Source organism: Stegostoma tigrinum, chromosome 13, assembly GCF_030684315.1.
Source record: "Stegostoma tigrinum isolate sSteTig4 chromosome 13, sSteTig4.hap1, whole genome shotgun sequence".
NCBI classification, from domain to species: domain Eukaryota; kingdom Metazoa; phylum Chordata; class Chondrichthyes; order Orectolobiformes; family Stegostomatidae; genus Stegostoma; species Stegostoma tigrinum.
In genome coordinates, this window is record NC_081366.1 from 67299723 (window position 1) to 67323511 (window position 23789).

Sequence of the window (23789 nt, forward strand, 5' to 3'; positions counted from 1 at the left end):
TTGAAAGGAAACACCTTTGACCACAAGGCCGTCAGGCAGTGGTCAACACGTAGTATCCTCAAGACCCTTCGGGAAAAGGAGAAGGTGGGTCCCGTCGTGTGGTTCCCCACGCAGACTGCCAAAGTTGTTTGGCAGAATGCCTCATCGCCAGAACTTTCAAACAAGCACAAGGATATTGCTTGGCTGGCGGTGAGAGGGGCTCTGCCACTGAGATCCTTTATGCATGCCCGGAATCTCTGCGCCACCGCACGCTGCCCTCGAGGTGGCCGCAGGGGGTACGAGACTGTCGATCACCTCCTTCTGGAGTGTGCCTATGCGCAGGAGGTCTGGAGGGGGATGCAGTGGTATTTGTCGAGGTTTGTCCTGAGCAGCTCTGTGACGCGGGACTCCCCGTGCTCTACGGGCTGTTTCCCGGGACGCACACCGAGACCAACATCAACTGCGCCTGGAGGACCATTAATGCTGTGAAAGACGCTCTTTGGTCTGCCCGCAACTTGCTGGTCTGCCAGCTGAATGAACTGACCCCGACCGGAGTGTTGCAGACTGGCACACTCCAAGGTCCAGGACTATGGGCTGAGGGACCCGCTAAAGCTTGGGACAGCCGCCACCAAGGTGTGGTCTGGAAAGACCACTGTATGAAACCCCTCGTCCAGAATAGGAAAAAAGGGCCCTATCTGGTAACTGGGCCCAGCTGGCTCCTTCCCCAACTGGTCAGGGGGCCAACGGGGACTGTGCGGCGAGGTGACTGCCGGGGTATTTTCTTTGCTTTGTTTTTTTTCTTCTTTGTTTTTTTTCCCTTTTAGTTGGTGGACGTACCCCCTGGGTAACCTGGAGCGGCTTGCATGACTGGGTAGGTGTATAAATATGTTTTAGTTTTTGTACATCATATGAATAAAGTATATTTCTTCAAATAAAAAAAGGTGATGAAACGTCTGAAAACTAGCCTTCCAGCTCAGTGAGCAAACTCACAGCCAGAACTTCAACCTGAGCTACAAATCTTCTCAAAACTTGCAGTAATATGGTTACAGGAACTTTAAGAAATCAATTGTATCACACATTGACTGGAGGATAAAAAACTGTCCAAGAATTGAACACCCTTTAGCAGAACTTCAAAGAACAACACTGCACAAGGACTGAACTGTGGACAGTTCCAAAGTCAGACCACCATTAGTTGAAATCTTGCCCCCATTGCACTATTAATTGGATAATAGCTAAGTTGGGTTGTGAGGTTTAACTTGCTTCTCGAGGGTCTTATTTTGGTTGCTACGTGCAATAAAGTTTAAAATTCTCGTTTCAGTACTTGAATGTGTAAGATTTCTTAATAAGCAGCCAAATTAAAAGGTAATGTGGTGATTTACCCACCAGAAAACCAACTAACTCTTGCTGGTTCTGTTTGGGCAAAGATGCTGTCAAAGCAGACAGATCAGAAGCCTCATGTTAGTCATAGATTTCACGGAAGAGGAGGTTCCAGAGAAGCTTGTACCTTACAGATGAACAAAAGTGGTTCAGATAGACTGTAACAGAAAGCAAACTTATCAAAGTTCAATGAAACTGTCTTTCCCAGGAATGATGGAGCTCACAGACAAAGTTTCTACTTGTATATCTGCAGGATTCCATTGAAGGTTTACTCAACTGTGAGGGAAAGGGGTTACGTGCGTGGGTGTTGGTGAATCTGAAATCAAAACATCTTGGGTCTCAACTATAAACCTTAATTGGTGCTTTGCAAAATAACGACAGCTAGGTACCAGAGGGTGAAGCCCAAATAGTTTGACACTACTGAAACTCACAACTAAAACATGAATGATGTTCCCTGACAACAATAGCATTAAAACTTTACCTAGCACATTTACAAGGTTTTAAGTAATTGAGGGAAGGGGGCAGCAATAAATTACACAGTTCCTTAACATGAATGCATGGATCAACAGACAGCTCTCCCTACCTGTCCTTTGAGAAGCTCATAGGCTGTGATTCCAAGAGACCACCAGTCTACAGCAAAGAGATAGCCAGTACAACCATTTACAAAAGGATGGAATATCTCAGGAGCTAGCGAAAGAGAAGGGAAATAAGTACATTTAGCATTGCAGTTTTTCATTACAATTAATATTGATTCTATAGTAGCACAGGTAGGAAGTAAGCATAGTTTTCCACTTGTGTCCCAAGTGAGAATTCTGTCAGACTGGAGAATATTTTCAGGGAGAGAGTTCAAAGGCAAAAATCAGGGCAAAAACAGGATTAAAAAAAATTGACATGTTTGAACACTTTGCAGTATCAGCCTAATGGTTATGGCTGCATTTGCTGTCAGCACATCCACAGACAGCTTCCTGCATTAAAGCACATAAATTCAAACAACTGCAACTAATAGCAATAAACAGTTTACTTAAAATTCATATATGCATTTAAGCTACAAGCTTTGTTCACTGAAGTGTTCAGATCTTGTATCAGACATAATAGGAACTGCAGATGCTGTAGAATCCGAGATAACAAGGTGTAGAGCTGGATGAACACAGCAGGCCAAGCAACATCTTACGAGCAGGAAAGCTGACATTTTGGGCCTAGACCCTTCAAGCTTTCCTGCTCCTAAGATGCTGCTTGGCCTACTGCGTTCATCCAGCTCTACACCTTGTTCGGATCTTGTGTATGGTAGCAAGGTAGATCAGGGAACAGAGCAGTGAGTGTATTTAGGTGTTGGGAAGCGAGGCGTTTGCACTTTCACCCCATGTCTGCGTGGATTTCCTCGAGGTACTCTGGTATCCTTCCACAGCCTAAAGATGTGCAAGTTAGGTGGACTGGCCATGCTAAATTGTCCCATAGTGTCTAAGGATGTACAGGCTGGGTGGGTTAGCCGTGGCCACGGGGATAAGGCTAATGCAAACTGGATGGGAATAATGGCCTCTTTCAGCACAATAGAGATTCTACAATTCCATGATTTATGTTTTTAAGTGGCTGGTGAGTGGGGCAGGGAGAGGATTGGCAAGCAAAGCAACAGAGTGGGCAGGGGGTGCTCAATGAAAAAGCTGCCAGAGATAGGAAAAGGGTCAGTGACAGGATGGTTACAGGCAGGGAGATGAAATGGTGATGGGGCAGAATGTGGGGCTGAAGGGACAAACAAATGGGAGGAATGTTCAGTAGAGAGCAAATGTGCAACAATGACATCAGCTGTATCATGTATTTGTATACAGAAACAGTGTGTGTCAATTTCCTGTTTCAGAAACAGTAATGATGTCAGTTGTACTGTCATCCTGTTCCATCTGTAGAGGAGATGCAGAGAATTGTTGCTTCCTTAGTTTCCTAAGAACACGTAGTATGCTTAGCTGCATCTCAACACCATGGAAGAGGAAGTAAATCATATGACCACAACGATTCCAGATTCATCTTCTGTCACTACAAGACACTATACAAGGTTGGGAAGAGTTACTGGAGTCCGTGTTCCCAATAGCAAAGTTGAAAACAACCAGTATGCATTTCCTTGTTACTTTTGTGACTATATGTCAAAAAACAGAGCAGAGGTGTTCTCCATCATGACCACACTTCAAAGTAAATTATCTGCATCTCGTTTCCTGCCAGGAAATGATCAGTCAACTTGGCTGCTCAGCCAAAGCCTGCAAGCAATTATTGAGGGGTGGGGGGGGGGGGGGGCGAGATCTTTGAATCTCTGCCACTGAGCTCAATCTCTGCCTCGATATCACCTTCCACCTCATAGGAGGCACTGCCACCGTATCAATGACTTTGGGGACAGCCTGAAGGTGGCCAATGGATATTGTGACTAACTGAGGGCCATATACATCAGAGAACTCTCTTCTTGTGCTCTTAGACACTGGTAAAACAAGTCACTCCGTCTTCCTTGTTTTTGTTAATAATAGCAAGCAAACCAAAAGATCATTAAGCCATGCAAATATTCTGAGAAGTTGTAATATTTTTTGAAGAGCAGAATGACTGTGGATTTAAAATTTTGATGTGGTGAGGATGGCAGGGTATATACTGTACACATGTAAATAACATCAGTTGATATCCTCTGTAGCTATCAACATGGTCTTCCCCTTCATAGGTTGTTGCGGAATTATACAAGAAGTCCATCATTATTTTTGCTTTGTAAAGAGACCATGGCAATTATTTTTTGGTTACTTCAAGTGATGTTTTTCAAAAGAATATTGCAGCTGTGCACCAAAGCAGAAAGAAAGCTTCCAATGTTACAAGTGATTCTATTCTGATTACATTCAAATCAATTGCAATACCTACCACATAACATGCATATCAGCTGCCCTATTCATAAGATATGGGGGGAAATTTAGGCTATTCGGCCAATCGCGTCTGCTCTGCCATTTGATCATGGCTGATACATGTCTCAACCCTATTCTATTGTCTTCTCCCAATAACTCTTGATTCCCTTAATAATCTTGAACCTATTTAATTGATTACTGTCTTAAATATACTTACCTTTGAGTATAGGAGTTGGGAAGTCATGTTTAGGTTGTACAGGACATTGGTGAGGCCTCTTCTGGAATACTGTGTTCAATTCTGGTCACCCAGTTATCGGAAGGTTATTATTAAGCTGGAGAGGGCTCAGAGAGATTTACCAGGATGTTGCCAGATATGAAAAGTTTGAGTTATAAAAGAAAGGCTGGATAGGCTGGGTCTTTTTGCACCGGCGCGTAGGAGGTTGAGAGGCAACCTTATAGAAGTTTATAAAATAATGGGGGTACAGGTAAAGTTAATGGTAGTTGTCTTTTTCCTCGGGTGGGGGATTTCAAGATTAAGGGGTACATTTTTAAGGTGAGAGGAGAGATTTTATAAAGATGTAAGACACAAACCTTTTTCAGAGGGTGGTTCACATGTGGAATTAACTTGCTGAGAAAGGGGTAGATATGGATACACTTACAATGTTTGAAAGACATTTGGAAAAGTACATGAATAGGAAAGGTTTGGGAAGACATGGAACAGGAGCAGGCAGGTAGGACTAGTTTAGCTTGGGATTATATTTGGCATGGACTGGTTGGACTGAAGTGTCTGTTTTGTGCTGAATGACTCGGCCTCTCCAGCCTTCTGTGGCAATGAGTTCCACAGATTCAACACCCTTAAGGTGAAGAAATTCTTCATTTCAATTCCAAAGGGCCCTCCCTTCACTGAGGTTGTGCCCCCACTCCTAGTCTTTCCTACTAATGGAAAGATCTTCTCCAGTTTGTCCAGGCCTCCTAGTATTCTGTAAACTTCAATCAGATCTCTTCCCCGCCCCTGACATCCTTCTAAACTCCATTAAGTACAGACCCAGAATCCTCAACAACCCCTCCTATGACAAGTTCTTCATCCCCAGGATCATTTTTATAAACTTCTTCCAATGGCAATACATCCTTCATTGTGTATGGGGCCCAAAACGGCTCACAATATCCCAAATGCTGTCTGACCAGAGACTCTCACAGCTCCAGCAGTAAACTCTGCTCTTGTATTCTAGCCCTCTTGAAATGAATGCTAACATTGCACTCGCCTTCCTGATTGCCAATTGATTCTACAAGTTAACCTTAAGACAATCTCCAACTAGGACTCCCAAGTCCCTTTGTGCTTTAGATTTCTGAAGCTTTTACCCCCATTTAGAGAATAGTTTACACCTTTATTCTCCTTAAGATACATAACCTCACTGTCTCCCACATTATATTTCACCTGCCACTCCTTTGTCCACTCTCATAGACTTTCCAAGTCTTTTTGCAGCCATCCCATTCCTCAATACTATCTGACCTTTCACCTATCTTTACATCATCTACAAACTAAGCAACAATACCCTTAGTTCCTTCATCCATATCATTAATGTAGAACATGAATAATTGTGGTCGCAACACTGAACACTGCAGAACTCCACTTGTCACCAGACATTCCTCTAATTCCTTTCCTTGGGATCTATGAGCAGCCCAATTTTCCATAGTCCCCCTGCATACTGAGGTCCCCCATGGATGAGTTGGGTCAAAGGGCCTGTTTCCATGCTGTACACTGCTATGATTATTGTCATCATGCCTTTCCTATGTGCCTTTGTATCTCCTGATTCATCTGAAGAATGAATCCCCACATCCTAACTACTGCTATGAGGCTGTACACAACTCCCATCAGGTTCTTTTTCCCCTCTGCAGTTCCTTAAGTCTACTTCACAGATTCAACACCTTCCAACCTTCTTGTTATTGAATAAATTTCATTTCTTACTAAGAAGGTTCTTACTAAGAAGGGGCGGGGCGACATTGGATTGTGATCAGGCACTAGGTCTGTGCCTGTTTCATTTTCCCCATATCCACAGTGGCTGTAACTTTGACTAGTATCCATTGTTTTATTCTGATATTTCAGGTTAATATTTATCGGCTGGTTACAGAAGGGACTGTGGAAGATCCACTCTGCCCATCTAGAACATAGAACATAACAGCACAGTACAGGCCCTTCGGCCCTCGATGTTGTGCCGACCTGTCATACCGATCTCAAGCCCATCTAACCTACACTATTCCATGTACGTCCATATGCTTATCCAATGACGACTTAAATGTACCTAAAGTTGGCGAATCTACTACCGTTGCAGGCAAAGCGTTCCATTCCCTTACTACTCTGAGTACTCATCTGCTCGTCCTTTCAATGGGACATGTACTCTTGGATCTTTAGTTCCCAGTCCTGATCCTTTTTTGCCTGCTCTTGGTAATACCCACATCATATCCATCAATTTCAACTTTTGGAGGTGGTCAGTAGGCTGGATTTATTCCTAAATGCTGCGATGCCTTACACAATTTTCTCACTGGATCTGTTAACAAACAACCAAAAAAACTAGCTGATGTTTTAGTGCAGACCAGGGATACCTTTGCCTGGGTATTTGACTCCAAATGGCATCTACACTTAAGAGCGATGCAGAACATTTAGTATTGCTGCTGTATACCTATTACAGCACATTGAACACTTCTTTCTGGTGCCTTAACAAGCTTAAATGAAGACTGTAAGGGGTCTCTGGAATTCACAGAATCATGAAATGCTACCAGACAGAAGGAGGCCATCAGACTCTTCATGTTGGATGTGATTGTTTAGAAGAGTAGACAATTAGTTTCATTTACCCGCTCTTTCCCTGTAGTCTTATAACATCTTCCACATCAAGCACTGATTCAATTCCCCTTTGCAGTTTATTACTGAATCTGTTTCCATCATGCTTCCTGGAATTGCACTGCAGGTCATATAACTCAACACATGTACATTGTTTCTTCCTTCATGAAACTTCTGATTTGTTTGGCTATATCTATAGCCTGTTCATTCTCTTTTAAGTTACTTGATAAAAAGCACCTGTCATAATTCTGAATAATTCATTCAAGTCTCCTTTTAACCTTCTCTGCTTCAAGACAAACAACCACAGTTTATCCAGTCTTCTCATGTAATATGGAGCCTTTTATTTCTAATACAATCTTAGTACATATCTTCTGTAATTTCTCCAAGACCTTGACCACCTTTTTACAGTGTGTGGTCTAGAAATACTCCAGCCTTGTTGGTTAATAATGAATGTTTACCATACCTTCCAGGCTTTTGCACCGTACCTTCTGTTTATAAAATCCAGGATCTTGTAAACCATTGCAACAACTTCCTCAACTTACCTTGTCCACCTCAAAGACTGATTGCCTCAAAGACTGATTGCCTAACTACCTCTTTCTTATCTAATATTATCTCATCCAGTTATACCTTGTGTTCCCAAGTTAATGTTTCAATTCAGAAACAGTCGTCCCCGATGGTGGTGGTGGAGCAACAATGTTTCTGGGCTAGTAATCTGGCAGCCCAGGCTCATGTTCTTGGGACATGAGTTCAAATCTCACTATGATGGATGGTGATATTTAAATTCAATGACAAATTTAGAATTAAGGGCTGTTAACTGGGGTAAAACTTCACCTGATTGGTTAATTGTCTTTACAGGAGGAAATCCAGTCTCCTTACCAGGTCTGGCCTACATTAGACTCCAGATCTACAACAATGTGGTTGACTCTTAATGGCCCAGAGGGCAGTTAAGGATGGGCAATAAATGCTGGCCCAGCTCGTGACACCCACATCCCTTGAGCAAATTTTAAAAATCCTCTACAATCTCCTTCATTGCTATGAGTTTGGCAGAATTCTCTCCATTAGCGAAAACAGATATAAAGCAATTGACTGTAGCCTCTCTGATGAAGGGTCTAGGCCCGAAATGTCAGCTTTTGTGCTCCTGAGATGCTGCTTGGCCTGCTGTGTTCATCCAGCCTCACATTTTATTATCTTGGATTCTCCAGCATCTGCAGTTCCGATTATCTCTGACTGTAGCCATGGTTGCTCACTCCATCCAGTTGTGAATTTTGTGATAATAATAAGTCCTAATCTATTGGCACTGTATCACTTTGAATTTACAAATATGTAGAAGGAACGGCCCCTTCATTACCAGATCATGAACAAAAGAAAGCAACGGTGCCTGATGCAGTGCCTGCAGCTTGAGAGAAGGCAGTACAAAATAAATCTTACTCAAGAACAGATTCTTGAGTGTATCTGTAGATGTGAGCAACACTGTTTAGGCACTATATATCATCCAAGTCTAATTACTCTGATAGAATTAAGAAACAACCACATTGTATGATATTAGTTGTACTGTGGGCCAGAGCGGATTATTGAAAGGACTATCATGAACCAAGATGCTGTTAATATTACATTACTAAATCTACTAGTTCTAAGTAATTCCCTGCTTGTGGTCCTCAAATAATCACATTTAGTAATTCAATGTCACTCCACAGTTTAACCATGTGCATACATTCTTAAAGTAAATCATTAAGATAAACTATTAATTTGATCTTAAAAAATGACTCAATTAAAATGGACAGCTAATCAAGTCTTTCTGATCATTGTATCTACCCTCCTGTACCTAATTTCAACAACATGCATCTGTATAGCACCTTTATCATAGTAAAATTCCTTTCTTGAATGTTCCAATTCCTTATTTCTAGATGGTGCACCCTGTGAAGGTTGAGAGGTGGGTAGCTGAAATTTTTCAAATGAAGTCTCCAAGGGTGGAAGTGCTCTTTATTTCAATACTGCTGTCTTAGAAGGATCTGCCTCCAGCTGGTTCACCTTTCTGACTGAAATTGGTATGAAATCTCAGCCTAAAAAGTTATTTTTTTTAACCTTACCACTAGAGGGGACCAGATGCCTGGCACCTTTGATGCCATCACAAGAGACAACATTGAAGCCGAATGATGTAGGCACACTTAGAGCTCAGGTGAGCTGAAAAAGAGATCCAGTATTCCACCAACGTCCTGGAGTTCCTGTTAAAGCTGACTCTCAACATTTCTGTGGCATAGTTATTGTTGCCATTCCAAAAGTCTTGACAACATCCAGGCTTCATCTTGCTATCTTGTACCAATTGATATTTCATGCACTGATGACAGGATGATCAACATGTCCTTGCACACTTCTTTCATGATGCCAGAGATATAGCTAGTGGACTTGCACAACTTATTCATCAACTGCATCTTACACTTGGAAATTGATTCAGTCCACAAGAAAGGGTGCTCCTGTATCACGGTCTGCTTGAAACCAAGAGGCTGAGACGAGTTGCAGTTTCTTAGCCAAGTGCAATTCTTCACCTGTCCTCTGGCAAACTACCTTGGCTTCCTCTGCTAATCTGTACTTTATGCTTGACCAGAGGTATTACATGGAAACTTCTGCCCTCTCCAGTACGCTGTTGCAATGCAGGAAGCATGACATGAAAAGCCGTGTGGGCTGCTTAAGGTCTTCGGGGGTGGGGGTGGGGGGTTCCCTCCTTGAAAGATGTTCAGTGCCTGAATGGCAGGCATAGCAAGAGGAAAGAAGAGCTTATTATGAGTCACCTTCCTGACTCTACTGCCAGCATTCCCCACACCCTCATTACCTTTTTGCTGACTTCACAGTACTACTCATCTCTGGCCTGGATTGCTCCATTAGCTTGGGCCTCTGGTAGTCATTGCTCCAGCGGCATTCACCACGTCCCAGGGAAATGCAGTTGAGTTACTTGTCTTTAGCTGCCAGCTCCTGATAGGTTGGACGTTCACCTGGAACCCTGAACATAGGCAAAGTCCTGCTTAAAAGCCTCTCAATTTCTTGACTGGTTCATGGTTTGTGGAGCCTTTCCCAAAGGATGGGAGTCTTGCTGGCAAAACCCCTATCATTTCCACAAGCTACCATCCATTCTGTCTGATTTACTAACAATCTCTTAACAAATATCCTGGTGAAAATGTTCCATATGCCAGTTGTGACAGCCTGTGTGCTTTGGGAAAAGATTGTATTTCTTATTTACCTAATATCATCTCTAAGCCCAAGAAATCTCCATTTGACTGCAGGCTATAGGGATGAAAATTTAATTAATGAATAAATAAATAAAGTTAATTGGTGTCAGATTCCAGCCTGTATCATGGCATTTTCAGAGCACAGAATGTGTGTGAGGGAAGGAAGCCAATTTCTCAAAAAAAAGTCCTGTTTTCTATACAGCAGCAACAAGAAAAAAAAACTTCAAATGCTCTTAGTGAAACAACAGTATCAGGGGGTTGAGAATTTGGATCACAGAATGAGGCTGTGAACTGAGTGTTTTGGTAAAAACTAAATGCCAGTGAGCAACTATTGCTAAAAACTTTGCTGTGAGCCTTGCATTCCAGCTCCAGATGGTGCTTGTTAATTAAAAATCAATTCTTAATTAACATCTGTACCCGAGTGAAGGAGATTGTTTCTCTAAACATTTAATTGCATGAATTAAACTCATACATCTGAATTGGTTTGTCTGGTGTAATAGATTTAAAATAGCTCACTGAATTAAACTCTTCCATCTGCATCTTCAGTATTTAACAAATTTACTTAAGAGTCATAGAGCTGTACAGCACGGAAATGGACTCTTAATTCCAACTCATTCGTACCAACCAGATATCCCAAATCAATCTTGCCCCATTTGACAGCGTTTGGCCCATATCTCCCCAAAACCTTCCTTTTCATGCACCCATCCAGATGCCTTTTAAATGCTGTAATTATACCAGCCTCCACCACTTCCTCCGGCAGCTCATTGCATTCATGTACCACCCTCAAGGTGAAAATATTAAATCTTAAATCCCTTTCAAATCTTTTCTCTCTCACCTTAAACCTAGGCCCTGCAGTCTTGGACTCCTTTACGCCAACAAAAAAAACAACCTTGGCTATTCACCCTATTCATGCGCCTCATGATGTTCTAAATTTCTAAAGGTCACTCGTCAGCCTCAACACTCCAGGCAAGATAGCCCCAGCATATTCAGGCTCTTGCCAAAGCTCAACTCTGGCAACATCCTTATGAATCTTTTCTGAACCCTTTCAAATTTCACAACTTCCTTCCTGTAGCAGGGAGACCAGAATTGAACTTATTGCCCATTGCCTGGATTTTGATCAATGTTTCCTAATTTAAAAATTGTCAGAACAAAATAAAACTTAGACAATATGTCAAAAAATTTAAAAAAGCATCCAAATGATTGCTAAAACAAACTACTAGAGTGAGGTGTCCATGATGTACTCAATTTCCTGGATATGAATGTGCACAATGTGCATGCTTTATCTATCATGTTGCCACTGATATTCTGCATAATCATATTCATTGTTGTAATGGTCATCGCATTTTTTTGGACAGATTTACAATAAGGTCCAGTGTGACCGATTTTATGTATTTCTTATATTATGGGGTAACCTTTTAGGAGGACTTCTTTATATGTATTAAAAAGATTACTTATTGTACTTTAATTTTTACTGTGTGGTTTACATATCATGTTTCTGGATGGTTGAAACCTATGTGATTGATTCCCATTGTAAAATGGTTTGCCATTTGGTAGATTTTGTAGAAGGTAACACGCCACCATGACTTTATGTTATCACAGTTCAAATATGGCTGGGTCTCTGGAATCTGTCTTTTCCCTCTGAGGTGGGCCTTGGAACACATCATAGTAGTTATAGTTTATAGTTATAGTTTATGTGGTTATAGTTTAGAGGTGGAAGTGGGTAATTAATAACTGAAGTTGTCTGCGGACCAGCCAACTGTATTCAGATATTTGAAAATCAGTAAGGAGGATTACTTTTCTAGAATGCACTGTTGTAAACTGGTTGTGGTTAAGCTCTTTGTCACAGCACTCACGTTAGCATAATGCGAGATCTTTGGTTAACAACAGAACAAACTCACAGCATCCTCCCCTAAAAGATACTTGCTGCATTGTCCTGCTTCAATTCCAAACTAAGCATGGCTTTAGCCGAATAAATGCTGAAAAAAGCTCTCAACTATAATGTCACAAGCCACATCATGTGCCTCATACAATACAACAAAATCCACTCATTGGACTATCTCAGTGACTTTCCCTGTGCATGGGGCTTGATATATCTGGAATGCTACCATGGGCAGGATCAGAATGTGGCTTTTGCAGTTATACTTACTCCAGTGGGGCTCGATGTCCTATGCATTAAGGGTTGAGAAAAAGTGGCTTCTACTGAAAGAAAAACTGATCCTATTTTATGGAAATTCAAAGTATTCACTTTGCTTCTCTCCATCTTATTTCACCATACCAGCTCTTTGGTTCTGGCCTGAGGAGAGACCTCTATCAGTTTTGTACACATCTGATGCACAGCATGTTCTGTACTAGCCACATAGAACTCCACAATCTGTAACAAAAGGAGCTGGACCCCAAAAGAACAGACCCGGCATCAGACTAGCAAGGGGATGATTCTGTTCATGCTCTCGTGCAGCACCTTTTAAAAAAAAATTATTGGATGTGGATATTGTTAGCTCAACCAGCATTTATTATCCATTCCTAATACTGCTTGAACTGACTAGTTTTTGGCTATTTCAGAAGGCAGTTGAGAGTCGATTGCTGTGGGTCTAGAATCATATGCAGGTCAGGCCAGGTAAAGATACTCCCATAGGGCTTTAGTGAATAATCAACAACATTTACACGGTGTCCTTTTCATTAACTTTTTATTCCAGAAGATTGGTGATTCAGATTTCATCGTCTGACCTCTTAGTTGAAGGGTCAATAATTAAGGGGCATAATTTTAAGGTGAAATGCAGGAGGTTTAGAAAAGATGTAAAGAGGATGTAAAGAAAATGTTTTGCAGCTAGAGGGTGATGGAGATCTGGAATGCACTACTAGGGGTGGGAGCGATGGGGGAGTGTTAGTAGAGCTGGGCAATCTCAATTTTTAAAAAAGTATGTCAAATATCATAGAATTCAAGAACATGGACCGAATGTTGGAATGTGGGATTAGTATAGATGGGTTGACACAGATTCGACGTGCTGAAGGGCCTCTTTAGTGCTGTATGACTATGGGAGAATTCGAATTGATGTCCTTGGAGCACTACTCTGGTAACACCATCATGATATTACCACCTCCATCCTGAGGAATTTTACATTAAAAGACATTGCTTAAATATAAACTGTTGTTCTACATTGTCATAACTCCTACTTTACCTACTGCATATAACAAGGTCCCTGATGGAAGATCAAATCACATGGAATCCATGGTGAGTTGGCGAAAATTTGTAAAGTTGTGGATAGTGAGGAAGATGTCAAAGGGATGCAGAAAGATACAGATCAACAGGAAAGTTGGGTGGAGAAATGGCAGATGGAATTTAATCTGGACAGGTGAGAGATGATGCAGAGGCTTTGGAAAGGGTGCAGAAGAGGTTTACTAGAATGTTGCCTGGATTGAAGTGTATTAGCCATAATGATAGGTTGGAAAAACTTGGATCATTTTCACGAGAGCATCAGAGGCTGAGAGGCAACCATAGAAACATAGAAAATATTTAGAACATAAATAACGAGGCACGGATAGGTGGACAGTTGGTGTCTCTTTCCAAGAGTGGAAATGTCAATTACTAGGGGCCAAAGAGTTAAGGTAAGGGGGTGAAAGTTTAAAAGGAGTTGCCTGAGGCAAGTTTGGTTTTTGAACAGAGGGTGGGAGATGCCTGGAACACACTGCCAGGAGTGGTTTTAGAAGCAGATACAATAGCGAAAGTTTAAGAGACATTGAGACAGACACATGAACAGGCAGAGAATGGAGGGATTTGGTCCATGTGCGGGCAGATGGGACTAGTTCACAATGGCATCATGGTCAACACAGATATGGTGGGCCTGAAGGCCATTTGTGCTGTACTGTTTTGTGTTCTAATATAGCATCTTGAACATAATAAAACATCCCATAATATAATTTCTGACGTATCAGCACAATTTGATCGTTTTGTAGGAAAACTGACCAAATAAATTTGTGCATTTGAGTGGCTTAAACCCATGATCCTGGCTGAAACTGCAGTGCAGTACTGAATGAGGGCCATATTTCAGATAAGACATTAAACCAAGGCCTGATCTTCACATTCGAGTAGATGAGAGAGATCTTCGGGCACTAGTATATAGTAGAGCTCTTTACAGTCGCTTATTATTTATCCCTCAACCAACTTCGCACAAAAGAGATGATGTGGTTGTTATCACATTGCTGTGCATGGGAGTTTGCAGTGCATAAATTACTTGTGGTACTTCATACAAATCAACGGTGACCACATTTCAATATTTCATTGGCTGTAAAGTATTTCAATACACACCAAAATTGTGAAATGTACTAAATATGTACTAGTTTTTATTACTAATCAGCCAATCCTCAGTCTCCCGTACTTACCCATGTAAGGTTTTGTGCCTGCGATTGAAGTAGCCTGCTTCTCCTTCTTTACCAATGCTGCAATGTTGAAGTCAGTGACATGCACGTGTCCTAGAATGAACCAGATTAAAGTAAATAACAGAAGATTAATGTTATTTCTAATTGTTTCTTAAAGTAAATGAAATATCAGCACTCAGATTCCAGTGTTTGCAAGGACTCTTGGATTATTTATACCAATGTGCAGTCATCAAGCTGCTTAAGTGGTATAGAGACTTTGAAAGATGGACAAACTAGATTTCTATTTGCTGGAGTTTGGAAGCAACTAAATTGGAAATTAAGATCAGGAAGGGTTGGAATAATGGATGTGGATATGATGCTTTCTCTTGTGCAAAGAACTAGAACTAGGAACTTTCATTTTTAACTTTCCTTTTCATTTGTGGGATGGGGGCATCACTGGGTGGTCAGCATTTCTTGCCCATCCCTAGTTGCCCGCAAGGTGGTGGTGAACTGCCTTCTTGAACTGCTGCTGCCCTCCTACTGTAGGTTGACCCACAACACTATTTTGGGAGGGAATTGTAGGATTTTGACTGAGAGGCTGTGAAGGAACAGAAATATATTTCCAAGTCAAGATGGTGAGTGGTTTGGAGGGGAAATTGCAGGTGGTGGAGTTCCCATGTGTCTGATACCCCTGTCCTTCTAGATGGAAGTGGTCATGCTGTCTGAGGATCTTTGATAAATTTCTGCAATGTATCTTGTAGATAGTACACACTGCTGCTACTGAGCATCAGTGGTGGAGGGGGTGGGTGTTTGTGGATGTAATGCCAATCAAGCGGACTGCTTTGCCCTGGAGGATGTCAAGCTTGTTGGGTGTTGGTGGGGCTGCACTCATCCAGGCAAGTGGGAAGTATTCCATCATGCCCTTGACTTGCACCATATAGATGGTGGACAGGCTTTGGAGGAGTCAGGTGGTGAGTTATTCATTGCAGTATTCTGGGGATTCAATTGTAAGGGGAGTAGACAGGCGGCTCTGTGGTCGAAAACGAGACTCCCGAATGGTATGTTGCCTCCCAGGTGCATGGGTCAGGGATGTCTCAGATCGGCTGCAGGACATTCTGAAGGGGGAGGGCGAACAGTCAGTAGTCATGGTGCATATAGGCAATGATACAGGTAGAAAACAGGATGAGGTCCTACACGGAGAATTTAGGGAGTTAGGAGCCATGTCAAAAAGTAGGACTTCAAAAGGTAGTAATCTCAGGATTGCTACCAGTGCCATGTGCTCCTTAGAGCAGAAAAGAAAGAATAGCCAGGATGAATGCGTGGCTTGAGAGATGGTGCAGGAGGGAGGGGTTCAGATTTTTGGGACATTGGGAGCAGCTCTGGGGAAGGTGGCACTATTACAAATTGGGCGGTCTACACCTGGGCCAGACTGGAGCCAATGTCCTTGGGCGTGCTTTTGCTAACGCTGTGGGGGAGGGTTTAACCTAATGTGACAGGGGGATGGGAACCAAATAGGTGATTGGACAGAAAGGAGGTAATAACTAAAGCCTGTAGGGAACGAGATAATGAAGACAGCGTGTCTAAAGGGATGAGTAGGCAGGGAGCAGATGATGAACACAAAAGAGACAGGTGGTCTGAGATGTATTTGTTTTAATGCGAGAAGTGTAGTAGATAAAGCAGATGAATTTAGGGCTTGGATCGGTACCTGGGAGTATGATATTATTGCTATTACTGAGACTTGGTTGAGAGAAGGGCATGATTGGCAACTAGATGTCCCAGGATATCGATGCTTCAGGCGGGATAGAGAGGGAGGTAAAAAGGGTGGAGGCGTTGCATTACTGGTCAAAGACGATATCACAGTTGTATTGAAGGAGGGCACTATGGAGGGTTCGAGCAGTGAGGCAATATGGGAGGAACTCAGACATAGGAAGGGTGCAGTAACAATGTTGGGGCTATACTACAGGCTTCCAAACAGCGAGCGTGAGATAGAGGTACAAATATGTAAACATATTATGGAAAGGTGTAGGAGCAACAGGGTGGTGGTGAAGGGAGATTTTAATTTTCCCAACATTGACTGGAATTCACTTAGTGTTAGGGATCAAGATGGAGCAGAATTCGTAAGGAGCATCCAGGACGGTTTTCTAGAGCAGTATGTACGTAGTCCAACTCGGGAAGGGGCCATCCTGGACCTGGTGTTGGGGAATGAGCCCGGCCAGATGGCTGAAATTATAGTCGGGGACTACTTTGGAAATAGTGACCACAATTCTGTAAGTTTTAAAATACTCACGGACAAAAATGATGGTGGTCCTAAAGGAAGAGTTCTAAACAGGGGCAAGGCCAACTATACCAAAATTTGGCAGGATCTGGGGAATGTAGATTGGGAGAAACTGTTTGAAGGTAAATCCACATTTGTATGTTGGAGGCTTTTAAAAAGAGGTTGATTAGTGTGCAGGAAAGACATGTTCCTGTGAAAATGAGGGTTAGAAATGGCAAGATTAGGGAACCATGGATGACAGGTGAAATTGAGAGACTAGCCAAGAGGAAAAAGGAACCATACATAAGGTCTAGGTGACTGAAGACAGACGAAGCTTTTGAAGAATATCGGGAATGTAGGGCGAATCTGAAACGAGGAATTCAGAGGGCTAAGAGGGGACATGAAATATTTTTAGCAAATATGCTTAGGGAAAATCCCAAAGCCTTTTATTCATATAGAAAGAGCAAGAGGGTAACTAGAGAAAGGATTGGCCCACTTACGGACAAAGAAGGAAAGTTATGCGTTGAGTCAGAGAAAATGGGTGACACTCTTAACGAGTACTTTGCATCAGTATTCACCAAGGAGAGGGACATGACGGATGTTGAGGTTAGGGATAGATGTTTGATTACTCTCGGTCAAGTCAGCAGAATGAAGGAGGAAGTGTTGGGTATCCAAAAAGGGATTAAGGTGGACAAGTCCCCAGGTCCGGATGGGATCTATCCCAGGTTTTTGAGGGGAGCGAGAGGGGAAATAGCGGGAGCCTTAACAGATATCTTTGCAGCATCCTTAAACATGGGTGAAGTCCCGGAGGACTGGAGAATTGCTAATGTTGTCCCCTTGTTTAAGAAGGGTAACAGGGATAATCCAGTAATTAATTGACCGGTGATCCTGACGTCAGTGGTAGGGAAGTTGCTGGAGAAGATACTGAGGGATAGGATCTATTCCCATTTGGAAGAAAATGGGCTTATCAGCGATAGACAACATTGTCCCTGCACAAAACTGTCATGTCTTACCAACTTAATAGAATTCTTTGAGAACGTGACAAAGTTGATTGATGAGGGAAAAGCTGTAGATGTTACATACATGGACTTCAGTAAGGCGTTTGATAAAATTTCCCATGGCAGGCTGATGGAGAAAGTGAAGTTGCATGGGGTCCAGGGTGTGCTAGCTAGATGGATAAAAAACTGGCTAGGCAACAGGAGACAGAGAGTACTAGCAGAAGGGAGTTTCTCAAATTGGAGACCTGTGACCAGTGGTGTTCCACAGGTATCTGTACTGGGACCACTGTTGTTTGTAATATACATAAATGATTTGAAGGAAGGTATAGGTGGTCTGCTCAGCAAGTTTGACATCTTATCTTCTGGTATCTTGGTGCTGGTCCTGGCATGCCCTCCTGCACTCTTCATTGAACCAGGGTTGATCCCCTGGCTTGATGGTAATGGTTGGAATAGGAGTAGGCAATTCAGCCCCTCAAGCCTGCTCCAACATCTGATATGATCATAGCATCTCTCAGCTAGGCCTCAACTCTACCCTCCTGCCCTCTCTCCATAACCCTTCAACCCATTATGAAGTAAAATCCATCTACTCCTCAAAATTTAATAAGTGTCCAAAAGTCCGTTATACTCTGGGGAGTGAATTGCATAGATTCACAACCCTTTGGTAAAAGTAACTCTTCTTCATCTCCCCTTATCTGAAAGCTATGACCTCACATTCTAGGTTGCCCTCCAACATCTGCTTTATGTCTACTTTTTCAATCTCGTAAAGCATCTTACATATGTCAACTAGATCGCCTGTCATTCTTCTCAACGCTAGTCAATATTGGCCTAAATGCTCAATCTCTTCTCATGAAAGCAAAACATTTTTCATCACAGGAATTAACCTAGTGAACCTTCTCTGCCTCTAATCTAGAATCCAGAACACGAAATCTCTTTAACTAATAAGTGATTGTCAGTTTATGATAGGTCAAAGAAGAAATTTAGAGAGTCATGAGACTTTGGAACTCTCTTCCTCAAAACGGTTATGAAAGCAAAGTACTTGAACAATTTTACGGAGGAGGTGGACAGATTCTCAGAGACAGACAGACATGTGAAGTGATCTTATTGAATGGTGGAGTCTGCTCCTCCCGATTTACTTCAACTTCTAAGTTGAATGTTTGTAGATATTGTGTCACATCAAGTCACTTTCTCCAATAGATCATAAGTAGAATATGGAAACAGCTATTTCCCCCCTTCCCCAGAACTAATACTCATCACCACATGGACAACATTCTTGTCTCGGAGTCAATGAATCGTCAGTTCAAGTCAAAATTCACAGCTGCAAGTACAGAAGACATTTCATGTGCACTGAGGGAGTAACGCGCTACCAAATATATTCAATGCTGGAACATCCAGCCCTCTGGGAATTTTACTGTTGGCTGCAATATTTCCTACATTTCAACAGTGAGTTTTTTATTTCACTTCTGGGACATGGGCATCATTGCCTTGATCAGCAATTATTGCCTGTCCTTCGTTGCCCTTGAGAAGTTGATGGTGGCTACCTTGTTGAACTGCTGCTGTCAGTGTACTGTAGGTAGATACACAATGCCGTTAGCAAGGGAATTGCAGTATGACACTACAAAAGCATTTCATTGTACATAAAAGTTCTTCGGGATGCCCTGGGTTATAAAACATGCAGCAAAACGACAGGGTTTTTCTCTTTTGGTGCATGGTTGCTGGTGGTATAAAATTACAGTGCAGGATTGGAGGAGATGGCAATCATATTGCTCACATTTGAAAAGATGGACAAGAAAAGGATCTGGTTCAGACTGGACATTCCTGCACAGCAATTACCACTTATTGACATTCAGGGCTTGTACAAGAATAACCACCTACATGAAAGAGTGGAAAGGACAGGTGTTGACCCAGTACCTTTGAAAAGGGATGAGTGAAATAGTCTTTGATTGTGGTGCAAATGCCTTCAGCTATTTCATGACCTCTGGCATTGTTGCTACAATTATAAGCTGACCATTTATTTACACAAACTGGGTGAGGGGTGAACTACTACGACTGTTTTTTTTAAAGCTCCAAAGAAGGGGGAAAAGCAGCAAATTTAGGTGTCTGTGGCGTGTCTGAGGGATGGGAGAAAAACGGATACAAAATCTCCCATTTACCTACCAGACAATGCCTCTTAAGTAGAAATATTGCAGGCCTGGATCCACAAGCTGGGACTTACACTTGCCCCATCCAGCAACATTACCTATTACATCATCAACCTAGTTTGAGGTTGACAGTACCTCCCATATCAGATCGTCTCCATTGGTCTTATGTTAGCACTTACTTGAGGGCCAATAGGTTTTCGTTACCTACCACAACCACTAATTTCATTATCCTTGCTCTTTATCTCTGAAATCTCTTCCAGCTCCACAACTCTCTAAGATCGCTCCACTGCCTCACATCTAGCTTTATGAACAGAGATGAATTATATTGCTCCACCACTTTTGGCTATGTCTTCAGATTCTGAGGTCCCAACATTTAGAAAATTTCCCCGCCTCCTTCCCACCACCAACATGACACACACACACACACACACACACACACACACCACCCCCGCGCCCCCCACTTTGGCCACCTGATTTTTTAAAAAAAAATTTGCATGATGGTGTTACTGGCAGAGTTAACCTTAACTGCACAGGATAACATGGTGGTGAGCTACTGTTTTGCAGCCAGTCGTCATGTTGTGTGGGGCCACCAACAATATTGTTTAGAAGGTAGTTCCAGGATTTTAATCCAGTAGCAGTGGTGAAGGATCAGTGATTAGTTCCAAGACAGGATGATGTATGTTTTGGGGGAATGTGCAAGTGGTGGTGCTCGCTATGTGTCTCAAGGAGCATTTTTGCTTGATAAGGCTGCTGACCCATGCCTTTTGGCATTTCACTACATTAAAACTAGTATATAAATCCAGGTTGTTGTATAAAGCATAGAACAAATAAAACAATAATGGCGGTGTAAATGGTAGTCATCTTGAATTGCACTCAGCAGGATGCTGACAATGATGAAACAAAAAAAAGAGAAAAATCGGCAAAATAAAAGGTTACTATCATGCTGACACTGATTCTAGCAACACTGCCAGATTAAATTTGTTCATCCTTCTGCACGGTCAACTTCAATTGATTAATTCAACTGAAATTACAGATATGCAGAGACATTAAAAACCACTCAACTGTGCTTCTTGTGATGCTGTTTATAAATCAAATTCACATCCCTTACACAGAGAAACACATCCACAACCAAGTAGGCACAACACTGTGGAGTTACCCTTCCCAAATTGCCCAAGAAAGCCAGGTGCATTTGACTCTCTTTTCATTGGGACTATGAAATAAATTTGCATCCTTTGTTTAAATGTTTCAGCGAACTGGAGAGAAAGAAACAAATTAACTGATACAGCCTTGCAAAGTGCACAGACTGTAGATTGCTACTTGTTGCTGACACAAGTATCAATTTTTAGATCGTTCAAAAGTTTTATCCTTCTGCCATGTGTACTCACACAAAAACTTAACTGAGGCTTTCCCCAAGATCCTACTGATGTAGAATAGTTTGATATGATATGATGATACTACATCATGTAGTAGTGGAATGGAAGCTCTGTTCTTTTACAGTCCCGAGGTGCAGTTGATATGACCAAGCAAAATTAGCACTCAAAGAATTCCGACAAATTAATCTGCAATTTATTCCTGCATGGTAGCAGTGATTACATTTCGAAAAGTGTCTTGCTGGCTTTATAGCGTTTAGAATGAACTGTAGGTATAAAAGATGCTGTATAAATACATCCCATTTAAAGGGGCGAGATTAGTCTCACTATTAGCCGAGTTCCTAATGAACTGCTTTTGTGCAACTCAGCCAAAAAGACGAGAAATAATGTAGTTTTAATCTTTATTCGAGTCAGAGATAACGGATTTTAGCTGTCATTGCAATCCTCTGGTGAGTAAGTGAAAAATCAGCCAGGACACCAAGTTCTAATCACTATAAAGTATGTCAATAAACGTGGGCATCTGGTTCAAAGTCAAAGTCAAACTAGACTGTGAAACCCTCCAAGAGAACGGTCTTCTAGTATCCATTGCCTCGAGGTCCGCAATAAAGGATTACATGGATGGGAGACCAGGAAGATACTGGAGTGTTGAGGCTCAATCAGCTCAAGTCCTGGAGTTACAGCCCTTCATAGCAAACCAATACCCTCAGACTAGAAACCTGAAACAGTCCTTGCTATTAGGACTTAATACAGGCACCGAGAACCCTGCACAACCAAGGTAAACTTGAACCAGAAACTGATGCACCCACCCACACTCTGTACAATCAACTTTCAAGGCGGTGGCTGGAAGAAAAGAAAGCAATATAAAAAAGCTGCAGTTTGTTGCTTGTTTTGTCAATCAACCTCCTGATATCATTCACATTAAAGAAATAACTTGTATTTTCAAGTGAATCTTGTATATTTCAAGATATTCCATTAGATTTTATAACTTTACACGTCTGTTTCCAAGTCTAATCATTAGATGCAGCTCTGAATGGAATAGTAAGATCCCACAGTCAACCATGGCTCACAGTGACATTCTCATTTCTGTGCAAGAGGTTATTGATTCAATTCCCACTTCAAAGACGTGCGCAATCCAGATGGATACTCCATCATAGTGCTGAGGGTGTGCACACTATCAAAGCTATTGACTTTTGGAAGAGCTAATAAACCAAGATTTCTTTGCAAATATTTTGGAGGGGACCAGGGAAAGGACTCCCCAGCATTTTGACCAATATTTAAATCAGCAAACAAGACACCTGCAATTTATTATGTGTTTGAGCAAATTGACGTCCATATTTCCAATACTACAGCAATGATTACACTTGGCAAATACTTACTGGGTGCATTCTGTTCTGTGACATACAGATGCAAATATTTCCTTCTTCCTTTAAACAGCAATGAGATGGATGACTAATGTGGACATGGGCTGAAATTAATTTCTCATCTCAAAGGCAACAGTTCCAATAATGGACAGACAGTATTGAGATAAAGGAATAGACAGCTTGTTAACAGTTATGATAGCAGAGTGACATATATTGGTCAAGTCATGGGGAGGGTTTCTAAGATTCTCCAAGTGGATTTTGGTTTAACTTTGCTTTTGAAAGAAAGCTACTCTGATGGTCAGCACTCTTTGAAAGCACAACTCTAAAATATGTGCCACGTGTATGTTCTCAAAAGGTGAATCTTGAATCCTTACCCTTCTACGGTTGAGACTGACATACTACCACTGAACCAAACCTAACTTGGTCTACAAATATCTCATCACACAAGAACACTTTCTTTACCCTATGTTCTGGGCCCTGGATATGGGAACTGTGATCCATAAACAAATCTGAGGGTTAATGAAACCAGATGCCCAATTCAGTGTATCTCCAAACCCCGAGATAATGGGAACTGCAGATGCTGGAGATTCCAAGATAATAAAATGTGAGGCTGGATGAACACAGCAGGCCAAGCAGCATCTCAGGAGCACAAAAGCTGACGTTTCGGGCCTAGACCCTTCATCAGAGAGGGGGATGGGGGGAGGGAACTGGAATAAATAGGGAGAGAGGGGGAGGCGGACCGAAGATGGAGAGTAAAGAAGATAGGTGGAGAAGGTGTGGGTGGGGAGGTAGGGAGGGGATAGGTCAGTCCAGGGAAGACGGACAGGTCAAGGAGGTGGGATGAGGTTAGTAGGTAGCTGGGGGTGCGGCTTGGGGTGGGAGGAAGGGATGGGTGAGAGGAAGAACCGGTTAGGGAGGCAGAGACAGGTTGGACTGGTTTTGGGATGCAGTGGGTGGGGGGGAAGAGCTGGGCTGGTTGTGTGGTGCAGTGGGGGGAGGGGATGAACTGGGCTGGTTTAGGGATGCAGTGGGGGAAGGGGA

At 42.2% G+C, this 23789-nt stretch overlaps 1 protein-coding gene across 2 annotated transcripts in view; it reads right to left on the bottom strand.

Annotated features, from left to right (window-relative positions):
* LOC125458523 (serine/threonine-protein kinase 32A-like) overlaps positions 1-23789 on the bottom strand; it is a 286051-nt gene that overhangs the window by 83056 nt on the left and 179206 nt on the right. For both annotated transcript variants that reach the window (XM_048543865.1, XM_048543864.1), the window contains exons 6-7: positions 14652-14741; positions 1940-2043 (exon numbers count right to left, since the gene is read on the bottom strand). In XM_048543865.1, coding sequence (XP_048399822.1) covers positions 1940-2043; positions 14652-14741 — 194 coding nt within the window. The remainder of the gene's footprint in view (positions 1-1939; positions 2044-14651; positions 14742-23789) is intronic.